Source organism: Cottoperca gobio, chromosome 9, assembly GCF_900634415.1.
Source record: "Cottoperca gobio chromosome 9, fCotGob3.1, whole genome shotgun sequence".
In the NCBI taxonomy this organism is placed as follows: domain Eukaryota; kingdom Metazoa; phylum Chordata; class Actinopteri; order Perciformes; family Bovichtidae; genus Cottoperca; species Cottoperca gobio.
Window position 1 is genome coordinate 738,610 of NC_041363.1, and position 19,375 is coordinate 757,984.

Here is a 19,375-nt window from a genome sequence, read left to right on the forward strand (position 1 = left end):
GGGCTAATTGGTGAATTTCAAACTGTAATGCCACATTTCCCGTATGTTCCTTGCCGGGTAAACAACCCTGGGTTTGTGTTGTACATGTGCAGCCTCCACACAGGACTGTATACAACAGCTGAGTAATAGCAACACTGACGGTGACATTTAAAATGGAGTCCCTCTTTATTTCAGGCGCACATTGGTGTGCATGTGAATTGATTTCAAGTATAAAGTCAGTATAGTTGATTAAAAGCAGGTTTTAAGACCTGCAGTTTATTCAATGGTCGCTCCACTTGAACGGCTGATATGCATCACAGCTGTGCTCACATTGGAGTTGATCGCCTCTGGCTGCAGCTTATATTGTTTCTGGATCGCTTTCAGTCTGCAGCCTCCCAAATGAAAAACAAATGCTGCTCTTTACATTTTAATCCATTTTTTCACGTACAGCTCAGACACGAGGATGGGACATGCTGCTCTGCAAATGAGGCTCATTAAATACATCATATGGGCTCACTAATAAATGGGGAGGAAGAGATTAGCAGACCTGGAGAGTCATTAACCCCAGTTTGTTCAAGTTCACATGGAAGAGTGTGAACTCTGCAGCTGTTACCTTCCACTGTTGGTGTGTTATACGATGTGCTCATGTCGTCATCTCGTGGTGAAGATAAAGCTTCGTGATCATCATTTCACTTCAAATCTTGATAAATGTCGTATGTTTCAAGTGTCCTTTAGCAAGTTAATGAAATCCTGTTTTCAACTTTCAGGGTACTTGAAAATTATGAAATACATTAAATTGAATTGAGAAAATATTACAGACTTAAACCATCTTGTGCGGTCGCAGAACTCAACTACAAGATGAGCTTCTCACGTGATTGAAGTTGTGATGCTAACAAAACAGAAGCTCGTCCACAGACACCATAAATCTGAGAATATAGAGAAATAACTGATTCTTAAACGACTTACTGTTCCACTAAGTTCACCAGATAACAACGTTGTCTGTCAGCCTTGATTTTTATTATTATTTATTTTTGTTAATGTTTTAATTTTCCTTATTTCTTTCCCTTTTTTTCCTTTTTTTTCCCTTTTTTTCATCTAATTGTTAAGTTAATTAAACATTTTATATAATACAAATATATATACATTTATTTTTAATTACATTTAAAGAAAAGCATCATTCGCTGGGAAATTTTCTTTTTTTAACAGAAAGTGAAGATGAGTTGGATTACACTGAAGCCACCATTAAAGCTCCGGCACTTTACAAATAAAATGTATTATTATTATAATGATCATGAAGTTCATGAAGATCATGAAGAAACTCTGAAACGCTGAAAGATATTTAAAGAGTCGATGTTCTTTGTCTTCAGCACTACGAGCATCATCTCACTCATTACACATGTTCATGTGAAACAGCTACTTGTGTGTTTGACTCAGACTTCATTATTCTCCTTCTCCTGCATCTGTCCAGGATGTTTGCTCGCCGGAGAAAGCCCACATACTGGGACTACGCTGTGAACTGCACTGGAAACGAAGCCCATTTGTCCAGCTGTAAACTGGGCCAGTCCACACCACTGAAGTCCAACGAGACCTGCGATGGAGGGCTGCCTGTGGTGGTGAGCTGCGTGCCCGGCAGAGACTTTGCCCCGACGCCCATGACGGGATTCAGGAAGGCCTTCAGACAAGAGGTAAACTGTTCTGAACATAATACTAAACACACTCCTCTCATCATACTATGTTGTTTTGAGGCGTTTCCAGTTCTTACACACATGAAAAATAACTGGTCCCAGGTCCCTGGTTCTCTTCAGGTCCCTGGTTCTCTTCAGGTCCCTCCTCAGGTCCCTGGTTCTCTTTAGGTCCCTCCTCAGGTCCCTGGTTCTCTTCAGGTCCCTGGTTCTCTTCAGGTCCCTGGTTCTCTTCAGGTCCCTCCTCAGGTCCCTGGTTCTCTTTAGGTCCCTCCTCAGGTCCCTGGTTCTCTTCAGGTCCCTGGTTCTCCTCAGGTCCCTGGTTCTCTTCAGGTCCCTGGTTCTCTTCAGGTCCCTGGTTCTCCTCAGGTCCCTGATTCTATTCAGGTCCCTGGTTCTCCTCAGGTCCCTGGTTCTCTTCAGGTCCCTGGTTCGCCTCAGGTCCCTGGTTCTCTTCAGGTCCCTGGTTCTCTTCAGGTCCCTGGTTCTCTTTAGGTCCCTGGTTCTCTTTAGGTCCCTGGTTCTCCTCAGGTCTCTGGCTCTCTTCAGGTCCCTGGTTCTCTTTAGGTCCCTCCTCAGGTCCCTGGTTCTCTTCAGGTCCCTGGTTCTCTTTAGGTCCCTCCTCAGGTCCCTGGTTCTCTTCAGGTCCCTGGTTCTCCTCAGGTCCCTGGTTCTCTTCAGGTCCCTGGTTCTCTTCAGGTCCCTGGTTCTCCTCAGGTCCCTGATTCTCTTCAGGTCCCTGGTTCTCCTCAGGTCCCTGGTTCTCTTCAGGTCCCTGGTTCGCCTCAGGTCCCTGGTTCTCTTCAGGTCCCTGGTTCTCTTCAGGTCCCTGGTTCTCTTTAGGTCCCTGGTTCTCTTTAGGTCCCTGGTTCTCCTCAGGTCTCTGGCTCTCTTCAGGTCCCTGGTTCTCTTCAGGTCCCTGGTTCTCTTTAGGTCCCTGGTTCTCTTTAGGTCCCTGGTTCTCCTCAGGTCTCTGGCTCTCTTCAGGTCCCTGGTTCTCTTTAGGTCCCTGGTTCTCTTTAGGTCCCTGGTTCTCCTCAGGTCTCTGGCTCTCTTCAGGTCCCTGGTTCTCTTCAGGTCCCTGGTTCTCTTTAGGTCCCTGGTTCTCTTTAGGTCCCTGGTTCTCCTCAGGTCTTTGGCTCTCTTCAGGTCCCTGGTTCTCTTCAGGTCCCTGGTTCTCTTTAGGTCCCTGGTTCTCTTTAGGTCCCTGGTTCTCCTCAGGTCCCTGGTTCTCTCATTTCCAACATAAAGCATGCACAAATAAATACATCGTTGTGTTTTGACTCTGGAGTTATCTTCACTATATGCAACACAACACAAGTCAAAAACTGGAAGGACTTTGATGCTTTATTAAAACATAATAATGCACATTTGAAGCGGGTGAAATGCCCCCTGGGGGGTTCTACTGTGCAGCGGCCTGGAGGACGTTATAGCAGCGTCACAGTGTTACAGAACGACCTGTTCTGCAGTGAAATAATTACATTTACATATGCATGAGGTTGAATGTGTCACACAGACCTTCAGTAAATCTTCTCCGCTGCTCTCGTCCTGATTCTGACCTTTGACCCCCCCAGTGGGTAAAAACGGGACCTTTTCTCTCTCACACCTGCAACGCAGGAAGTCGATATGAAACCTGACAGCTGCTGCGAAAGTACATTTGACCCACAACCTTTGCACACATTGAAGTTTGGCTGCACAATTACTCGAGTGTTAATCTGGATCACGTTTCGAATCCTCCGCTCAGAGGAAAGCGCCCTGAACGTTGCAGCTGCAGCGCAGAGAAGAAGAGATGCAGACGGGGAACTGAAGAAGTGATAACAAAGTGCTTTAGCTCAGATATAATCTGGATTATGTTCAAGTGAATCATAGTGTGAGTTTTTCTCTAAAGGGTTTATATAAATAAATAAACGTTGTGTTATTTCACTATAACTAGCAACATAGTGGAGAAAAGTTTATAATAAACTGTAATAGATAGTTTACTGTGTGTTAGTGTGTCACATACAGTAGTGGAGGATGAATGTGCACGTTACAGGCTTGTGTTGCACATGAAGACGTCTGGCTTCACGCTGAACGTCACATTAAAGCTGCTCCTCGTGTGTTTACACCCAGCCCCCGCCGCCCTTCTGCTTCCAAACAACCAGAATAAACTCAAAATGTGGTTTTTTGAACTTGATGTGTTTTAACATTTGTCTCGCTTCCTCCTCTTCAGCAACCGTTGGTTCGTCTTCGTGGGGGGGCCATCGTAGGCGAGGGCCGGGTGGAGGTGTTGAAAAATGGAGAGTGGGGCACCATCTGCGATGATAACTGGAACCTGCTGTCGGCCACCGTGGTGTGTCGAGAGCTGGGCTTCGGTACGGCCATCGAGGCTCTGTCTGGAGGTCGGCTGGGACAAGGTACTGGCTGCACGTCACCGGGAGAGAAAACATATTTTAGTTTTATCTGAGAGGCAAAACATCAGGACAGAGGAAAGAAAAGGGGATTATTTAATATTCTCATTCATTGATGCACTATAAATACAACTAAACAGAGAACTTGCCATAACTCTAAAGACTTACAATAAATCTAATCTAAGACACCTACACCTTCCTCTGTGTGCAACTAATCATTTTTACTTTCCATTAATCTGCAGATTATTTCCTGGATTAATGGTTTATTTATAAAATGTCAGAAAATAGAGAAAACGGTCCAAAGTCTTTAAATGTCAAAAATATTCTCTTTATTTTAGGATGTTTCACTTTAATACAAACACATCATTTAATCATCTCAAGCAGCTGTTATCTTCCAAACTAACAGACGTCAGTCATACTGAAATAAAGACATTCACTTTAATATAAAACAGAGAAAAGCAGCAAAAAAATCATTAATTCTCCAAATAGTTATTATTTCTGACTGATATTCTCTCTGAAGCTTCGTGGAGGTTGTTAAAGCTCACGGGCTCGTGGATAATTGGGTCTGCAGGTCGGTGCAGCAGCTCTATCAGAGACTTTCATTAGAAACAGCTGCTGGAAGTGATGAAGAGGAGGAGGAGGAGGAGGAAGAGAGGGAACCAGAACAATGAGCACTGAGGGGAAAGGATTGTGCAGGAGGTGAGGGTCCAAATCTTTCTGTTTGGATTTATGAAGATTCCTGTTTTAAGTTAGTCTGTGAGAGAAGAGCAGCCTGTGTGTGGAGAACTGAGACCCACTGAAGACCTGGGGGTCCTGAGCCCAGACCTGGGGGGGGTAGTATATAAAAACATACTAATTACAGACAGAATCTTAACACATATTCCATAAGGAATCCCAGGAAGTCTAATCTCTGGTGCAACATTCTCTCATGTTACTCAAACCTCCTGCAGTTCCTGCGTCACTGTTCAGGATCATTCGACGGCTTTCTGCTTTTGTTTTTCTCTCTGCAAAGTATTTGGTCAGACGCTTGTTTCCTCGTGAGATCCTGCGAGCGGCTGCATGTGTCCCTCCGGTCTGACGAGGGTTAATGTGCGTGTTTGCGATTAGAGAGACGAACATCTGGAAGTTTCTCCTCATGTTTGTGATGCAACTCAAACTCCTGCAGTCTTTGTTGATCTCATGTTGCCATGTGTGGACAATATGTTATCTAGAATAACTTGATGCAGAGTTACCTGCTGTGAGTCTTTGCTGTTGTTGTCATGGTAACAACAGGGTGTATTTACTGTGAAACATCCTTCACAATCTGTCCTCCTGTGTGTTCAGGGATGGGCCCGGTGCACATGAATGAGATGGAGTGCTCCGGCTTTGAGAAGTCCATCACTGAGTGTTTGTTCAACAAGGAGGCTCTGGGCTGCAGCCACGAGGAGGACGCGGCCGTCAGATGTAACGTTCCTGCGATGGGCTTCCAGCAGTCGGTGAGCATCAGTGTTGTTTGTGTAAAGCAGGAGGAGCATGAGGCTCCAGTCATCCTGTGTGGCCTCCTGCAGGCTAAATGTGTCAAAGTATGTTATTTAAAAAGTGTGCCACAAATCAAATCATTTCTTCTTTTCATTTCCTGAAGAAACGTTAACACTTTGCATTCTCAGCGAGGCGACACTTTGAGCCCCAGATGCTCTTAGTTTGAACCGACAGCATCAAGCTGCAGGACAGAACCAGGAAGAACCAACGTCACGTTACGGAAAAGTTTAGGACTCGAAACTCAGAGTGTCGGACTCGGGTCTTGTCAATCTTGACTCGGGACTAGAGCACAAAATTTGAGACTAAAACAAAGCGATCAGGGAGGGAAGTAGAGAATCCAGGGACTGCTGTTCCTGTGTGTAAACTGATAAATGTTTGGTGCACTCGTGTAGCACTAATGGTTTGCACATTATAAACAGTAGATATCACAATCATCAACTGTTGACATATTATCATTTCACAGTTTCTCACTGAATATTTTCTTTCAGCATTCTTTGTGTCCAAGTCAGGATCTTGTTTTATGACTACACCTGCAGTATCCTGCATGCTTCACATTTGAAACATGCTTTCCAGTAGCTCTCCTGGAGATCTTGTCATGCACGCTGGGTTTATTACTTTGCAGTAACATGTAACTATGACCTGCTATGAAATGCATCTTTACTTCGGGTGATAGAGAAATACTTCAGCCTCTCTTGTGTTTCATGCCCACAGCTGCGTCTGAGTGGAGGCCGTAACCCCTACGAGGGCCGGGTGGAGGTGCTGATGGAGAGGAACGGGTCTCTGGTGTGGGGGACGGTGTGCAGTGAGAGCTGGGGGACCATGGAGGCCATGGTGGTGTGCAGACAGCTGGGCCTGGGCTTCGCCAGCAACGCTTTCCAGGTACGAGTCGCAGCCGCCCGGCGCTGGGAAGCAGCTGGTTTGTGTTCTGAGAGGAACAGGATCCATTCTCCTGCTGCAAACAGTAAACAGCTGAAATGTTTAAGAGCAAAAGCAACAAATGAAACTCAGGATCTTCTGCAGGAGAAGTCCCAGTTTAAACCAGATTTTTCCTTTTAATTCATATCAAATTAGTATTTTTTTGCTAAATCTCCTAAATCTTAGTAAATGTATTTCTTTGTGCACATAATTACTTATAGTTACTTAGAGAAAGCTACTTGGACAGAACTGTGTTAGTTGTTAATAAAAGAGGAAAGAGAGACAAAGTTCTGAGAAGTTATTTGAGTTTAGTTTGTGGTATTGAGGTTATAAACTATTGAAACATTATTAATTATTGATTAATTCTTCATCCGTTTCCTAAAAATAATCCAAAGATTTATAAAGCTACACATCAGTTAAAAGAGATTTTAAATTTGAATTATGTTCTTTCTTTTCTAATACAAATGAAATGAAAATGGGCCTGATGACGGCCATATTTATTTATGTTGGTTGAATTAGAAAGAGGCCAAACAGAATCGTGCTCTCAGGAAAATCTACTTTTCAAGCTTAGGTTGCACATGAAAATGACAAATATTTTATATTTTCACCTTATTAAGTGTTTGCAGAGCAGATGTGAGAGGAAATGATAAACGATGGTTTCTGTGATTATAATAGACGTGCAGTTACATTGTTACAGTGTTACAGTGTTACAGTGTTACAGTGTTACAGTGTTGCATTGTTACAGTGTTACATTGTTGCAGTGTTGCAGTGTTACAGTGTTACAGTGTTACAGTGTTACAGTGTTGCATTGTTGCATTGTTGCATTGTTACAGTGTTACATTGTTACATTGTTACAGTGTTACACTGTTACAGTGTTGCAGTGTTACAGTGTTACAGTGTTACAGTGTTGCATTGTTACAGTGTTACATTGTTACATTGTTACAGTGTTACACTGTTACAGTGTTGCAGTGTTACAGTGTTACAGTGTTGCAGTGTTACAGTGTTACAGTGTTGCAGTGTTACATTGTTACATTGTTACAGTGTTACAGTGTTAGTGTTGCATTGTTACAGTGTTGCAGTGTTGCAGTGTTACAGTGTTACAGTGTTACATTGTTACAGTGTTGCAGTGTTACAGTGTTACAGTGTTACAGTGTTGCATTGTTACAGTGTTACATTGTTACATTGTTACAGTGTTACAGTGTTGCAGTGTTGCAGTGTTGCATTGTTACAGTGTTACAGTGTTGCAGTGTTACAGTGTTACATTGTTACAGTGTTACATTGTTACATTGTTACAGTGTTACAGTGTTGCAGTGTTACAGTGTTACAGTGTTACATTGTTACATTGTTACAGTGTTACAGTGTTACAGTGTTACAGTGTTACATTGTTACATTGTTACAGTGTTGCAGTGTTGCAGTGTTACAGTGTTACAGTGTTACATTGTTACAGTGTTACAGTGTTACAGTGTTGCAGTGTTACATTGTTACATTGTTACAGTGTTACAGTGTTACAGTGTTGCAGTGTTACAGTGTTACAGTGTTACATTGTTATATTGTTACAGTGTTGCAGTGTTGCAGTGTTACAGTGTTACAGTGTTACAGTGTTGCAGTGTTACATTGTTACATTGTTACAGTGTTACATTGTTACAGTGTTGCAGTGTTGCAGTGTTACAGTGTTACATTGTTACATTGTTACAGTGTTACAGTGTTGCAGTGTTACAGTGTTACAGTGTTACATTGTTACATTGTTGCAGTGTTACAGTGTTACAGTGTTGCAGTGTTACAGTGTTGCAGTGTTACAGTGTTGCAGTGTTGCAGTGTTACAGTGTTGCATTGTTGCAGTGTTACAGTGTTACAGTGTTGCAGTGTTACAGTGTTGCATTGTTGCAGTGTTACATTGTTACAGTGTTACAGTGTTGCAGTGTTACAGTGTTGCAGTGTTACAGTGTTACAGTGTTACAGTGTTGCAGTGTTACAGTGTTGCAGTGTTGCAGTGTTACAGTGTTACATTGTTGCAGTGTTGCAGTATTACAGTGTTACAGTGTTACAGTGTTGCAGTGTTACAGTGTTGCAGTGTTGCAGTGTTACAGTGTTACATTGTTGCATTGTTACAGTGTTGCAGTATTACATTGTTACAGTGTTACATTGTTGCATTGTTACAGTGTTGCAGTATTACATTGTTACAGTGTTACAGTGTTACAGTGTTACATTGTTACAGTGTTGCAGTGTTACAGTGTTACATTGTTACAGTGTTACAGTGTTACAGTGTGCAGTGTTACAGTGTTGCAGTGTTACATTGTAACATTGTTACAATGTTACAGTGTTCTGTAAGGCTCATTATACATGCAGATAATTCAGTCATAGAGACAAAAGTCGCTCGGCTCTTAATTCGGAGTTCAAGTTGCACTTTGTAAAGAAATATAAGAAATATAATGTTCCAGCCATGATGATATAAAAGGATAGAGTCTGCCCTCTGGTGGCCAACAGAGAGAATCACCTGGTGTCACTGAAAGTACAGTGAACATTATCTCTTTGATTCAAAAATTAACTTTGCACATAAAGATAGAGGTGGATCGAAGCGACTGCACAAGGGATCCATTGAAATTTTTAAGACAGAACTCGTCTTCTGCCAGACGAGAGGAAACATCAGAATCCACATCCAAAGTTTATGTGTCTAACTTGTGTGTTTGTGTCTGTAGATTTCTCCTAAACTCATCAACAGTTACATTACATAATGCCTCATTTACATATTTAAACATGAACACTTGTAATATAAACAGCACTTGTGTTGATGTGAGTCATGAAGTGGGGAAGCTTCATGCTGATATCTGTTAGTTACATGTTTGACCCTGTTCACCTGCAGAGTCTTGTCCCCTCATGTCAACTGTGAACCTATGTCATGTTTTCCCACCAGGAGACTTGGTACTGGCCCGGCGAGGTGAGCGCTGACGCTGTGGTGATGAGCGGCGTCCGCTGCTCCGGTACTGAGATGTCTCTGTCCCACTGCCTGCACCACGGAGCACACCTGACCTGTGCTAAAGGAGGAGGACGCAACGCCGCCGGAGTCTCCTGCTCTGAGAGTGAGACACACAAACACTTGCTTTGCGTTGCATGGTCATGAAGAAAATACTTTTATTTACACTCAGTTTGTCAGATGACACTGAAAAGCTTTGTTTTATGCCACTTCTCCATGTTTCTCTCTGTGGCTCCTCCTCAGCGGCTCCGGACCTGGTGTTGAACCCTCAGGTGGTGGAGCAGACCACCTACATGGAGGACAGACCCATGTTCATGCTGCAGTGTGCGTACGAGGAGAACTGTCTGTCCTCCACCTCCAGCCAGCTGCCGGCCAACTCCTACCGCCGCCTGCTGCGCTTCTCCTCCCAGATACACAACAACGGCCACTCAGACTTCCGGCCCAAAGCAGGCCGACACTCGTGGGTGTGGCACGACTGTCACAGGTCAGACTCACACAGTACAACTAATCTTTGATTAGAAATAATCTTGGCATTAGCAGTTTTAATGATCAGCTGCTTAGAGCTTGTGTTAGGAAGTTAAACAGCTCATTATTCATCTAATATCTTTTTTATATTGAAAACATCTTCAAACAACTGGATTTATTCAAGTTTTGCATCAAAAACTACATTTTACAAGTTACATTTGAACACATCATGATAATGTTATGATTTACCTTCGACTAGTGTTCATTTTTACTGAATAGAGCTTGAAAGCATCAAAATGTAACTCAATACAACCTCTGTTAACACTAGCTGTTAGCTCTTAGCATTGATATTTAGCCAAACAGGACCGGCTGCTCAACAGCTCAACGTTAACATCTACCAGCTAACAGCTACCAGCTAACTTCTACCAGCTAACAGCTCAAAGTTAACATATACCAGCTAACGTTAACAATCTTTCCTCTTGCCAATTTCAACAAGTATTTGTTGTTCACAATTTAGCATTATCAGGGAAAATAGGATGCAATAGAACGCACAATATGTAAAACAATTCTAGGAGTCTCTGAATGAAAACAATAATAAAATCTGGATGTTGGTATAGTGGTGAAGCGGCGGTGCATCATGGGAGTTCATCATGTCAGTCAGTTTTTACCGGGAATAGAACTTAACTTAAGATCCCGAAATCCGAGGACTAAAATCCTTCATCCGCTTCAAATATAGAGTTAAAAAACACCAAGATGTAAAAAGTGTCTTAAAACTGGATAAAAAGTCAGTTTATGAAGCTTCTGGCTATAAACACTCTCTGTCTCACTACATATACAACACAGGACTGATGACACCATGACAGGAGAGAGAGGAAACGTTACTTTCAGGGACATTACACATGTCTCTGTGTCACTACATATACACCACAGGACTGATGACACCATGACAGGAGAGAGAGGAAACGTTACCTTCAGGGACATTACACATCTCTCTGTCTCACTACATATACAACACAGGACTGATGACACCATGACAGGAGAGAGAGGAAACGTTACCTTCAGGGACATTACACATTTCTCTGTCTCACTACATATACAACACAGGACTGATGACACCATGACAGGAGAGAGAGGAAACGTTACCTTCAGGGACATTACACATGTCTCTGTACACTACATATACAACACAGGACTGATGACACCATGACAGGAGAGAGAGGAAACGTTACCTTCAGGAACATTACACATGTCTCTGTCTCACTACAGATACAACACAGGACTGATGACACCAAGACAGGAGAGAGAGGAAACGTTACCTTCAGGGACATTACACATTTCTCTGTCTCACTACATATACAACACAGGACTGATGACACCATGACAGGAGAGAGGAAACGTTACCTTCAGGGACATTACACATGTCTCTGTCTCACTACATATACAACACAGGACTGATGACACCATGACAGGAGAGAGAGGAAACGTTACCTTCAGGGACATTACACATGTCTCTGTACACTACATATACACCACAGGACTGATGACACCATGACAGGAGAGAGAGGAAACGTTACCTTCAGGGACATTACACATGTCTCTGTCTCACTACATATACAACACAGGACTGATGACACCATGACAGGAGAGAGGAAACGTTACCTTCAGGGACATTATACATGTCTCTGTCTCACTACATATACAACACAGGACTGATGACACCATGACAGGAGAGAGAGGAAACGTTACCTTCAGGGACATTACACATTTCTCTGTCTCACTACATATACAACACAGGACTGATGACACCATGACAGGAGAGAGAGGAAACGTTACCTTCAGGGACATTACACACAGGGAGAGTTACTACACATTTTAATGCAGAAATGTTAAATATTGTACATTTTAATAAGCTGTCCAGCCCAGAGAAGTTCAGGATGTCGTGATTTTAACGTCCCGTGGTGAAATATTTTATATATACAACTCACTATTAATAACATCTTTAAATGAAACTACACAGGAACCTTTAAAGTTGTGTCAGGACTTCATACAGAACAATGAGTCTTCTGAAAAGCATGTGATTTATTGTACAATATAATTTGTGGAAGAAGTTGTAGCCAGTTTATATTCCAGGAGAAATTAAACTGTAAGTTAATTATAAATCACAAGCGTAAGGTGCTTTTGTAAACCACATCGTATAAGAGGACATTTATGATCCGACTTCATTCAACGATGACTCACGTCGTGTTTCTGGAGAACGTTTTCCTTCCATACGTTCTGCCGCCCTGTAATTGTCCGTATAGCTTCTGTACAAAAAGTCCCACATTTTTGTGGTTTCTGTGTTGGCTGGAGTGGCAGCTTCACACAGCTCCCAGCTTTCCACACGTCAAACCTCTGGCACCTTTGAGTGGCACAACTTGACGGAGCGTATCAGGACAAAATCAAACCGCTTAAAAGACATGCGGCTTGCAGACGCCAATTTGTGATTTACTTGTTCTTTCTTCAGTCTGATCGAGCAACAACAATAAGAGCCATTCTTGTACGTTTGGAGGACTACTAAAACTACGTGTGTGTGTGTGTGTGTGTGTGTGTGTGTAGGCATTATCACAGCATGGAGGTGTTCACACTCTATGACCTGTTTACCCTCAATGGCACCAAAGTGGCAGAAGGTCACAAAGCAAGCTTCTGCCTGGAGGACTCCGAGTGTGATGAAGGTGACGACCGACGTTTTCACAAATGTGGCGAAAACACAACTTTGTTTTTTATCGCACTTTCACACAATTTTAACCACAGACCGTTTATACAACATGCCTTCTGAAGCGGTCGCCATCTTGGATTTGTCTTAGTTTTTTCTGGGTGTATTTGCCAACATTTGTTCATTCTGTAATATCTCATTGCAGGTATTGAAAAGAGGTATGAATGTGCGAACTTTGGAGAGCAGGGCATCACTGTGGGCTGCTGGGACACCTACAGGCACGACATCGACTGCCAGTGGATCGACATCACTGACATCAAACCTGGAGATTATATTTTCCAGGTAATGTCTCACATGTGTCAGAGGAGGTGGAAATATAAAGAACAATAAATGAAACATTAAATGAGTAAATACATTTTCTTTGGAAATATAAAGATATTAAATAAATGAAAAAATAAGTAAATAAAAACATGTGGAACATTAAATAAATTCAAGGAAGAAATAAGTCAATAAAACGTGCAGAAATTTAAACAGAAAACATAATAATAATAATAATTTAATGCATTTTCATTTATTTTCACATTTACTTCTGAACATATTTCTGTATATATTAAGTAATATATATATTACTTAATATATATATTAAATAATATATGTATTAAGGGAAAATCAAACTCAATCGGCTAAAAAAATAAAGGAATACAAATAAATAAAAAACATTTAAAAATAAACTGAAGAAACGTAGACAGAAATAAATCCACAAATAATGTGAAAATAAATCTAAATGCTTGTAATTATTATTTTATATTTAGTTATTTGTCTTTATATTTCCACATGTATTTATTCTTTCATTTATTCTAACCTGCTATTTATTCCTCTTCATACTTCTATATGTATTGTCCTGTTCTTGTTCATGGCGCTGATATTCTCTTCGTGTTCTCGCTCTCACAGATTGTAATTAATCCAAACTACGAGGTTCCCGAGTCCGACTACAGCAACAACATCATGAAATGCAGATGTCGATATGACGGCCATCGCGTGTGGATGTACAGCTGCCACAACGGTACGAGCGTCCGTCCGTCTGCTCCCTTTCACTTGCATCATCTGAGAATTTAGGTTTATTCTACTTCAAACTATTATTTTATTTATTTAATATTACTCTTTTGCATGTTGTGCTTTATAGTGGAATTAATGTATAACGTCGAGAACACAAAATAACGCCATGTCATGAATATCACACTATATTTCTGATAACTATTTATTTTACCAAGTTATTTAATATTTTATAGTTTGACGAAGAAAAAATATCCACAAAGTAGCTTTTTGTGAAGCTTTCAGCTCCGTCTCATGGTCTTCATCGGCAGGGAGTCTGCTCAGTTATCACGCGGTCGTCATCACATGACGTGTGAAACTTTGGTCACATGGGACGGAGATAATAAACAATGTCTGACTTCATGCTCTGACGAAGTCAAAGAAAGTTTAAAGTTCTGAAAAGGCGTGTAAGTAGTCCTTGAGTAAGGATTATTAGTATCTTATTACACTACAGCGATTAATTCATCGAAAATAAACACCAAATAATTTGATAGTCGGTTAATTGTTGACAGAAAATGTTGTTTTCAGCCTCTGAAATATGGAGATTTTATATCAGATTAATTTATATGTAAAATGTAAAATATATATTTTGAGGAACTGAGAATTATTTGACTATTCTCTGACATTTTATAGCCCAAAGGATTCATGGATTAGTGCTAAGCAAATTATTAAATGTGCTCATTATGCTGTTTGGAGATGCATGTGCCCCCCCCCACACTGATGTCTGTCTCTGCAGGCGGCTCATTAAGCACTGAAACAGAGCAGACGTTCCCGGGCCTCCTCAACAACCAGGTGACCCATAGGTAAAGCCGTGCAGAGAGACCTTCTGAAGCCCACCTGTAGTGGAGCTCCCGCTGCAGCCCCCGCCCCGGTCACACTACCTTTTCATCTCCTCCCTCGTCCACGAGGCAGCCGATCTCTTCAGCCACAGCCCACACGTCCATCTTCCCTGAAGATCCAGACGACGCTCTCCTTGTATGACTTTGATTTTGGTCTTTTTGAAGTGCAGCACTTGAGCAGAACCCGGAGCTCGCCGTGTAGAAGCTGCACATCAGAGGCTGCACGCCAGAAGCTGCACGCCAGAAGCTGCACGCCAGAAGCTGCACGCCAGAAGCTGCACACCAGAGGCTGCACACCAGAGGCTGCACGCCAGAAGTTGCACACCAGAAGTTGCACGCCAGAAGCTGCAAACGACAGGCTGCATGTCAGAGCAGGGTCACCTGAGGACGGAGAGAAACAGCAGCAGTGGTCTGTGCCGTATCTTCCACTTTTCAAGAGTTTCATAAAGTTCACATTCACTGAGTTTCTATTTCACGTCAGTTATTTAAGAAGTCTTCATTATGCTTATATAGCTGAGGCTCATTCATCACAAACTACAGCCGCTAACTGCCCGATCGAGCTGAATATGAATATGCTTCATATTAAATAACTGTATTCTCTGAAACTGAATTAGGTCAAAGAGGAGTTGCTCTACAATCCTTTGGGTGCATCGATGTCACTAAGTCTCTTGGAGGTCCAAAAAATATTATAAAAAAAGATATTTGCGTCGTTCAGGAACGTAGAGCTGGAGTAAGCTAACGTAGCTAATTAGCTTCATTGAACCATTTGCTTTTATTTAACCTCCGAAGACAAAAACAAGTTCCACAAAAAAGAAACAGTTATGAGACAGGAGTCCATGTTACAAATATGTGTTTTTAATAAACTGTCATTACCCTGTTAGCAACTAAACAAAGCTAACAAGCTCTTGAACCTGCTAACTGACCGTTAGCACGCTCGTTAGCACTGAGCGTGTTCTTTTCCCTCGTTAACTTGTTTATTGATCGACATGGTTTGAAGTGGTGAACATGTCAGCAGGAAGTAAACAGAAGAGTAGAGAGCGAATACAAATCTGAGCTTTGACTGATTAGCTCTTTAGAGGTTAGCTCACCAGCTGTTAGCTACGAGGCTACGACACTAAACTTCTCGGAACAAACATTTGGTTTTGGTCTCAAAAGCTAATTTCCTCGTTGCTGACAACTGTACGTGCACCTGTTTAAATTAGAATAAGGCTTAAAGTTATGCATAATTAAGGGCGTGGTCGCTTTGAGTGACAGGTGGTGCTGTCAGAGGTCGCTAGCTGCTAACTATCGTTCATCTCTTTGCTGATTCTTAGATTAGCCGGGAGTTAGACGTAGCTTCACAACAGACACGTACGGGGACGTCTGATAAACACTCTGAAGGCTGAAGATCATTTCTAAAGAGCTTCATCCTTCCTTTGAATAATAAACACAGTGAACAATCCCTTTAACTTGTTCCTGGAGACACTACAGGAGGATCGCAGGACATAAAGGAAGGTTTCATTTCCTCTCACTGCTTTATATGAAACAGATCTCAGAGAAAGTTGCAGATATTATTTACTGTAATTTAAGTTTTTTTACTGTTTTATTCCTTGTTTAAAGGAACATTACGTACAATAATGTGTGTGTGAATCCTATTTCACTTTTTATAATGGTGCTATCAAACTGGGCCTCTGTTTTCTGAGGGTACAGGACACGTTGTGTGTACGGACAGGATACTATAACGTGCGTAAGGAACTGTTTGCTTTGTGTGTTAAACTATAATAAAGGTCTGAGTTATGGAGCAACTACATCTTTGCTGTCCACTGTTGTTTTTTCATTTTCAGCTTCACGTACTGTTTCTTTGAACTTTACTGAAGTATTTTATACTACTTTATATTTTTACTTTTCTACATTTTGGAGGCAAATATTGGATATTTTTACTTGATTACACGATTAGACATCGTTAGTTGCCTACTTTGCAGATTATTAATACAAAATATACATTAAATGATACATTGTGATATATTATAGGTTATAGGGTTATTTATTACTTTATTTTATGAAATACTATACTATGACTTCTTTTGACTCAAGGGCTGTGATAGACCAGACACGTTTAAAAGTAATACATAAGAATGATTATTCATAACATATGAAGTCAGTAATGTAAACATGTACATATGATACAAAACAAACAGCGTCTGAGAGACACGAGCTGAGCTGAGCTTTGAGAGGAGGAAGCTCAGGTGATCCTCCTGAAGCAGAGACACCTGGTGGACCGGAGGAGTCATTGCACACACTTCACTGACTTATTATTCTGCAACAGGGTTTTATTGCTGGCAGTGTGGAGCTTTACAACAGCATTTATCACATTAATATTGAGGAAATACAAAGTTAAAGGAGCAATACAGACACAAATACATTCAGCTTAAGAACTTATCGTCTGCAGTATTTGAGAAGTATATCAAATCAAATCAAATTTATTTGTATAGCCCAATATCACAAATTATACATTTGTCTCAGTGTTTACAGACTGTACAGGATACGACACCCTCTGTCCTTAGACCCTCTGTCCTTAGACCCTTTGTCCTTAGACCCTCTGTCCTTACACCCTCTGTCCTTACACCCTCTGTCCTTACACCCTCTGTCCTTAGATTCTCTGTCTTTAGACCCTCTGTCCTTAGACCCTCTGTCCTTACACCCTCTGTCCTTAGACCCTCTGTCCTTAGACTCTCTGTCCTTACACCCTCTGTCCTTAGACCCTCTGTCCTTAGACTCTCTGTCTTTAGACCCTCTGTCCTTAGACCCTCTGTCCTTAGACCCTCTGTCCTTAGACTCTCTGTCCTTACACCCTCTGTCCTTAGACCCTCTGTCCTTACACCATGTCCTCAGACCCTCTGTCCTCAGTCCCTCTGTCCTTAGACCCTCTGTCCTTACACCATGTCCTCAGACCCTCTGTCCTCAGTCCCTCTGTCCTTAGACCCTCTGTCCTTACACCCTCTGTCCTTAGACCCTCTGTCCTTAGACTCTCTGTCCTTACACCCTCTGTCCTTAGACCCTCTGTCCTTACACCATGTCCTCAGACCCTCTGTCCTCAGTCCCTCTGTCCTTAGACCCTCTGTCCTTACACCCTCTGTCCTTAGATCCTCTGTCCTTAGACTCTCTGTCCTTACACCCTCTGTCCTTAGACCCTCTGTCTTTAGACCCTCTGTCCTTAGACCCTCTGTCCTTACACCCTCTGTCCTTAGATCCTCTGTCCTTAGACTCTCTGTCCTTACACCCTCTGTCCTTAGACCCTCTGTCCTCAGTCCCTCTGTCCTCAGACCCTCTGTCCTTAGACCCTCTGTCCTTAGACTCTCTGTCCTTAGACCCTCTGTCCTTACACCATGTCCTCAGACCCTCTGTCTTTAGACCCTCTGTCCTTAGACCCTCTGTCCTTACACCCTCTGTCCTTAGACCCTCTGTCCTTACACCCTCTGTCCTTAGACCCTCTGTCCTCAGACCCTCTGTCCTTAGACCCTCTGTCCTTACACCCTCTGTCCTTAGATCCTCTGTCCTTAGACTCTCTGTCCTTACACCCTCTGTCCTTAGACCCTCTGTCCTTACACCATGTCCTCAGACCCTCTGTCCTCAGTCCCTCTGTCCTTAGACCCTCTGTCCTTACACCATGTCCTCAGACCCTCTGTCCTCAGTCCCTCTGTCCTTAGACCCTCTGTCCTTACACCCTCTGTCCTAAGACCCTCTGTCCTTAGACTCTCTGTCCTTACACCCTCTGTCCTTAGACCCTCTGTCCTTACACCATGTCCTCAGACCCTCTGTCCTCAGTCCCTCTGTCCTTAGACCCTCTGTCCTTACACCCTCTGTCCTTAGACCCTCTGTCTTTAGACCCTCTGTCCTTAGACCCTCTGTCCTTACACCCTCTGTCCTTACACCCTCTGTCCTTACACCCTCTGTCCTTAGACTCTCTGTCTTTAGACCCTCTGTCCTTAGACCCTCTGTCCTTACACCCTCTGTCCTTAGACCCTCTGTCCTTAGACTCTCTGTCCTTACACCCTCTGTCCTTAGACCCTCTGTCCTTAGACTCTCTGTCTTTAGACCCTCTGTCCTTAGACCCTCTGTCCTTAGACCCTCTGTCCTTAGACTCTCTGTCCTTACACCCTCTGTCCTTAGACCCTCTGTCCTTACACCATGTCCTCAGACCCTCTGTCCTCAGTCCCTCTGTCCTTAGACCCTCTGTCCTTACACCATGTCCTCAGACCCTCTGTCCTCAGTCCCTCTGTCCTTAGACCCTCTGTCCTTACACCCTCTGTCCTTAGACCCTCTGTCCTTAGACTCTCTGTCCTTACACCCTCTGTCCTTAGACCCTCTGTCCTTACACCATGTCCTCAGACCCTCTGTCCTCAGTCCCTCTGTCCTTAGACCCTCTGTCCTTACACCCTCTGTCCTTAGATCCTCTGTCCTTAGACTCTCTGTCCTTACACCCTCTGTCCTTAGACCCTCTGTCTTTAGACCCTCTGTCCTTAGACCCTCTGTCCTTACACCCTCTGTCCTTAGATCCTCTGTCCTTAGACTCTCTGTCCTTACACCCTCTGTCCTTAGACCCTCTGTCCTCAGTCCCTCTGTCCTCAGACCCTCTGTCCTTAGACTCTGTCCTTAGACCCTCTGTCCTTACACCATGTCCTCAGACCCTCTGTCTTTAGACCCTCTGTCCTTAGACCCTCTGTCCTTACACCCTCTGTCCTTAGACCCTCTGTCCTTACACCCTCTGTCCTTAGACCCTCTGTCCTCAGACCCTCTGTCCTTAGACCCTCTGTCCTTACACCCTCTGTCCTTAGATCCTCTGTCCTTAGACTCTC

The 19,375-nt window shown here is 42.8% G+C and overlaps 1 protein-coding gene across 3 annotated transcripts in view; it reads left to right on the top strand.

The window, feature by feature from the left end:
- Positions 1-16,329, top strand: part of loxl2b (lysyl oxidase-like 2b) — a 32,289-nt gene extending 15,960 nt beyond the window's left edge. The window contains exons 5-15 of one of the 3 annotated variants that reach the window (XR_003832788.1): positions 1,448-1,664; positions 3,871-4,054; positions 5,372-5,523; positions 6,278-6,445; positions 9,393-9,558; positions 9,696-9,936; positions 12,513-12,628; positions 12,815-12,951; positions 13,561-13,672; positions 14,438-14,949; positions 15,854-16,329. Coding sequence is in view for 2 of the 3 variants with exons in the window: in XM_029439588.1 (XP_029295448.1) it covers positions 1,448-1,664; positions 3,871-4,054; positions 5,372-5,523; positions 6,278-6,445; positions 9,393-9,558; positions 9,696-9,936; positions 12,513-12,628; positions 12,815-12,951; positions 13,561-13,672; positions 14,438-14,508 (1,564 nt within the window). In the remaining variant the exon portion in view is untranslated. Of the gene's footprint in view, positions 1-1,447; positions 1,665-3,870; positions 4,055-4,657; positions 4,748-5,371; positions 5,524-6,277; positions 6,446-9,392; positions 9,559-9,695; positions 9,937-12,512; positions 12,629-12,814; positions 12,952-13,560; positions 13,673-14,437 lie in introns of those variants that run through there. The other 2 variants (XM_029439588.1, XM_029439590.1) reach the window with 2 other exon arrangements.
- Positions 16,330-19,375: the final 3,046 nt, after the last annotated feature.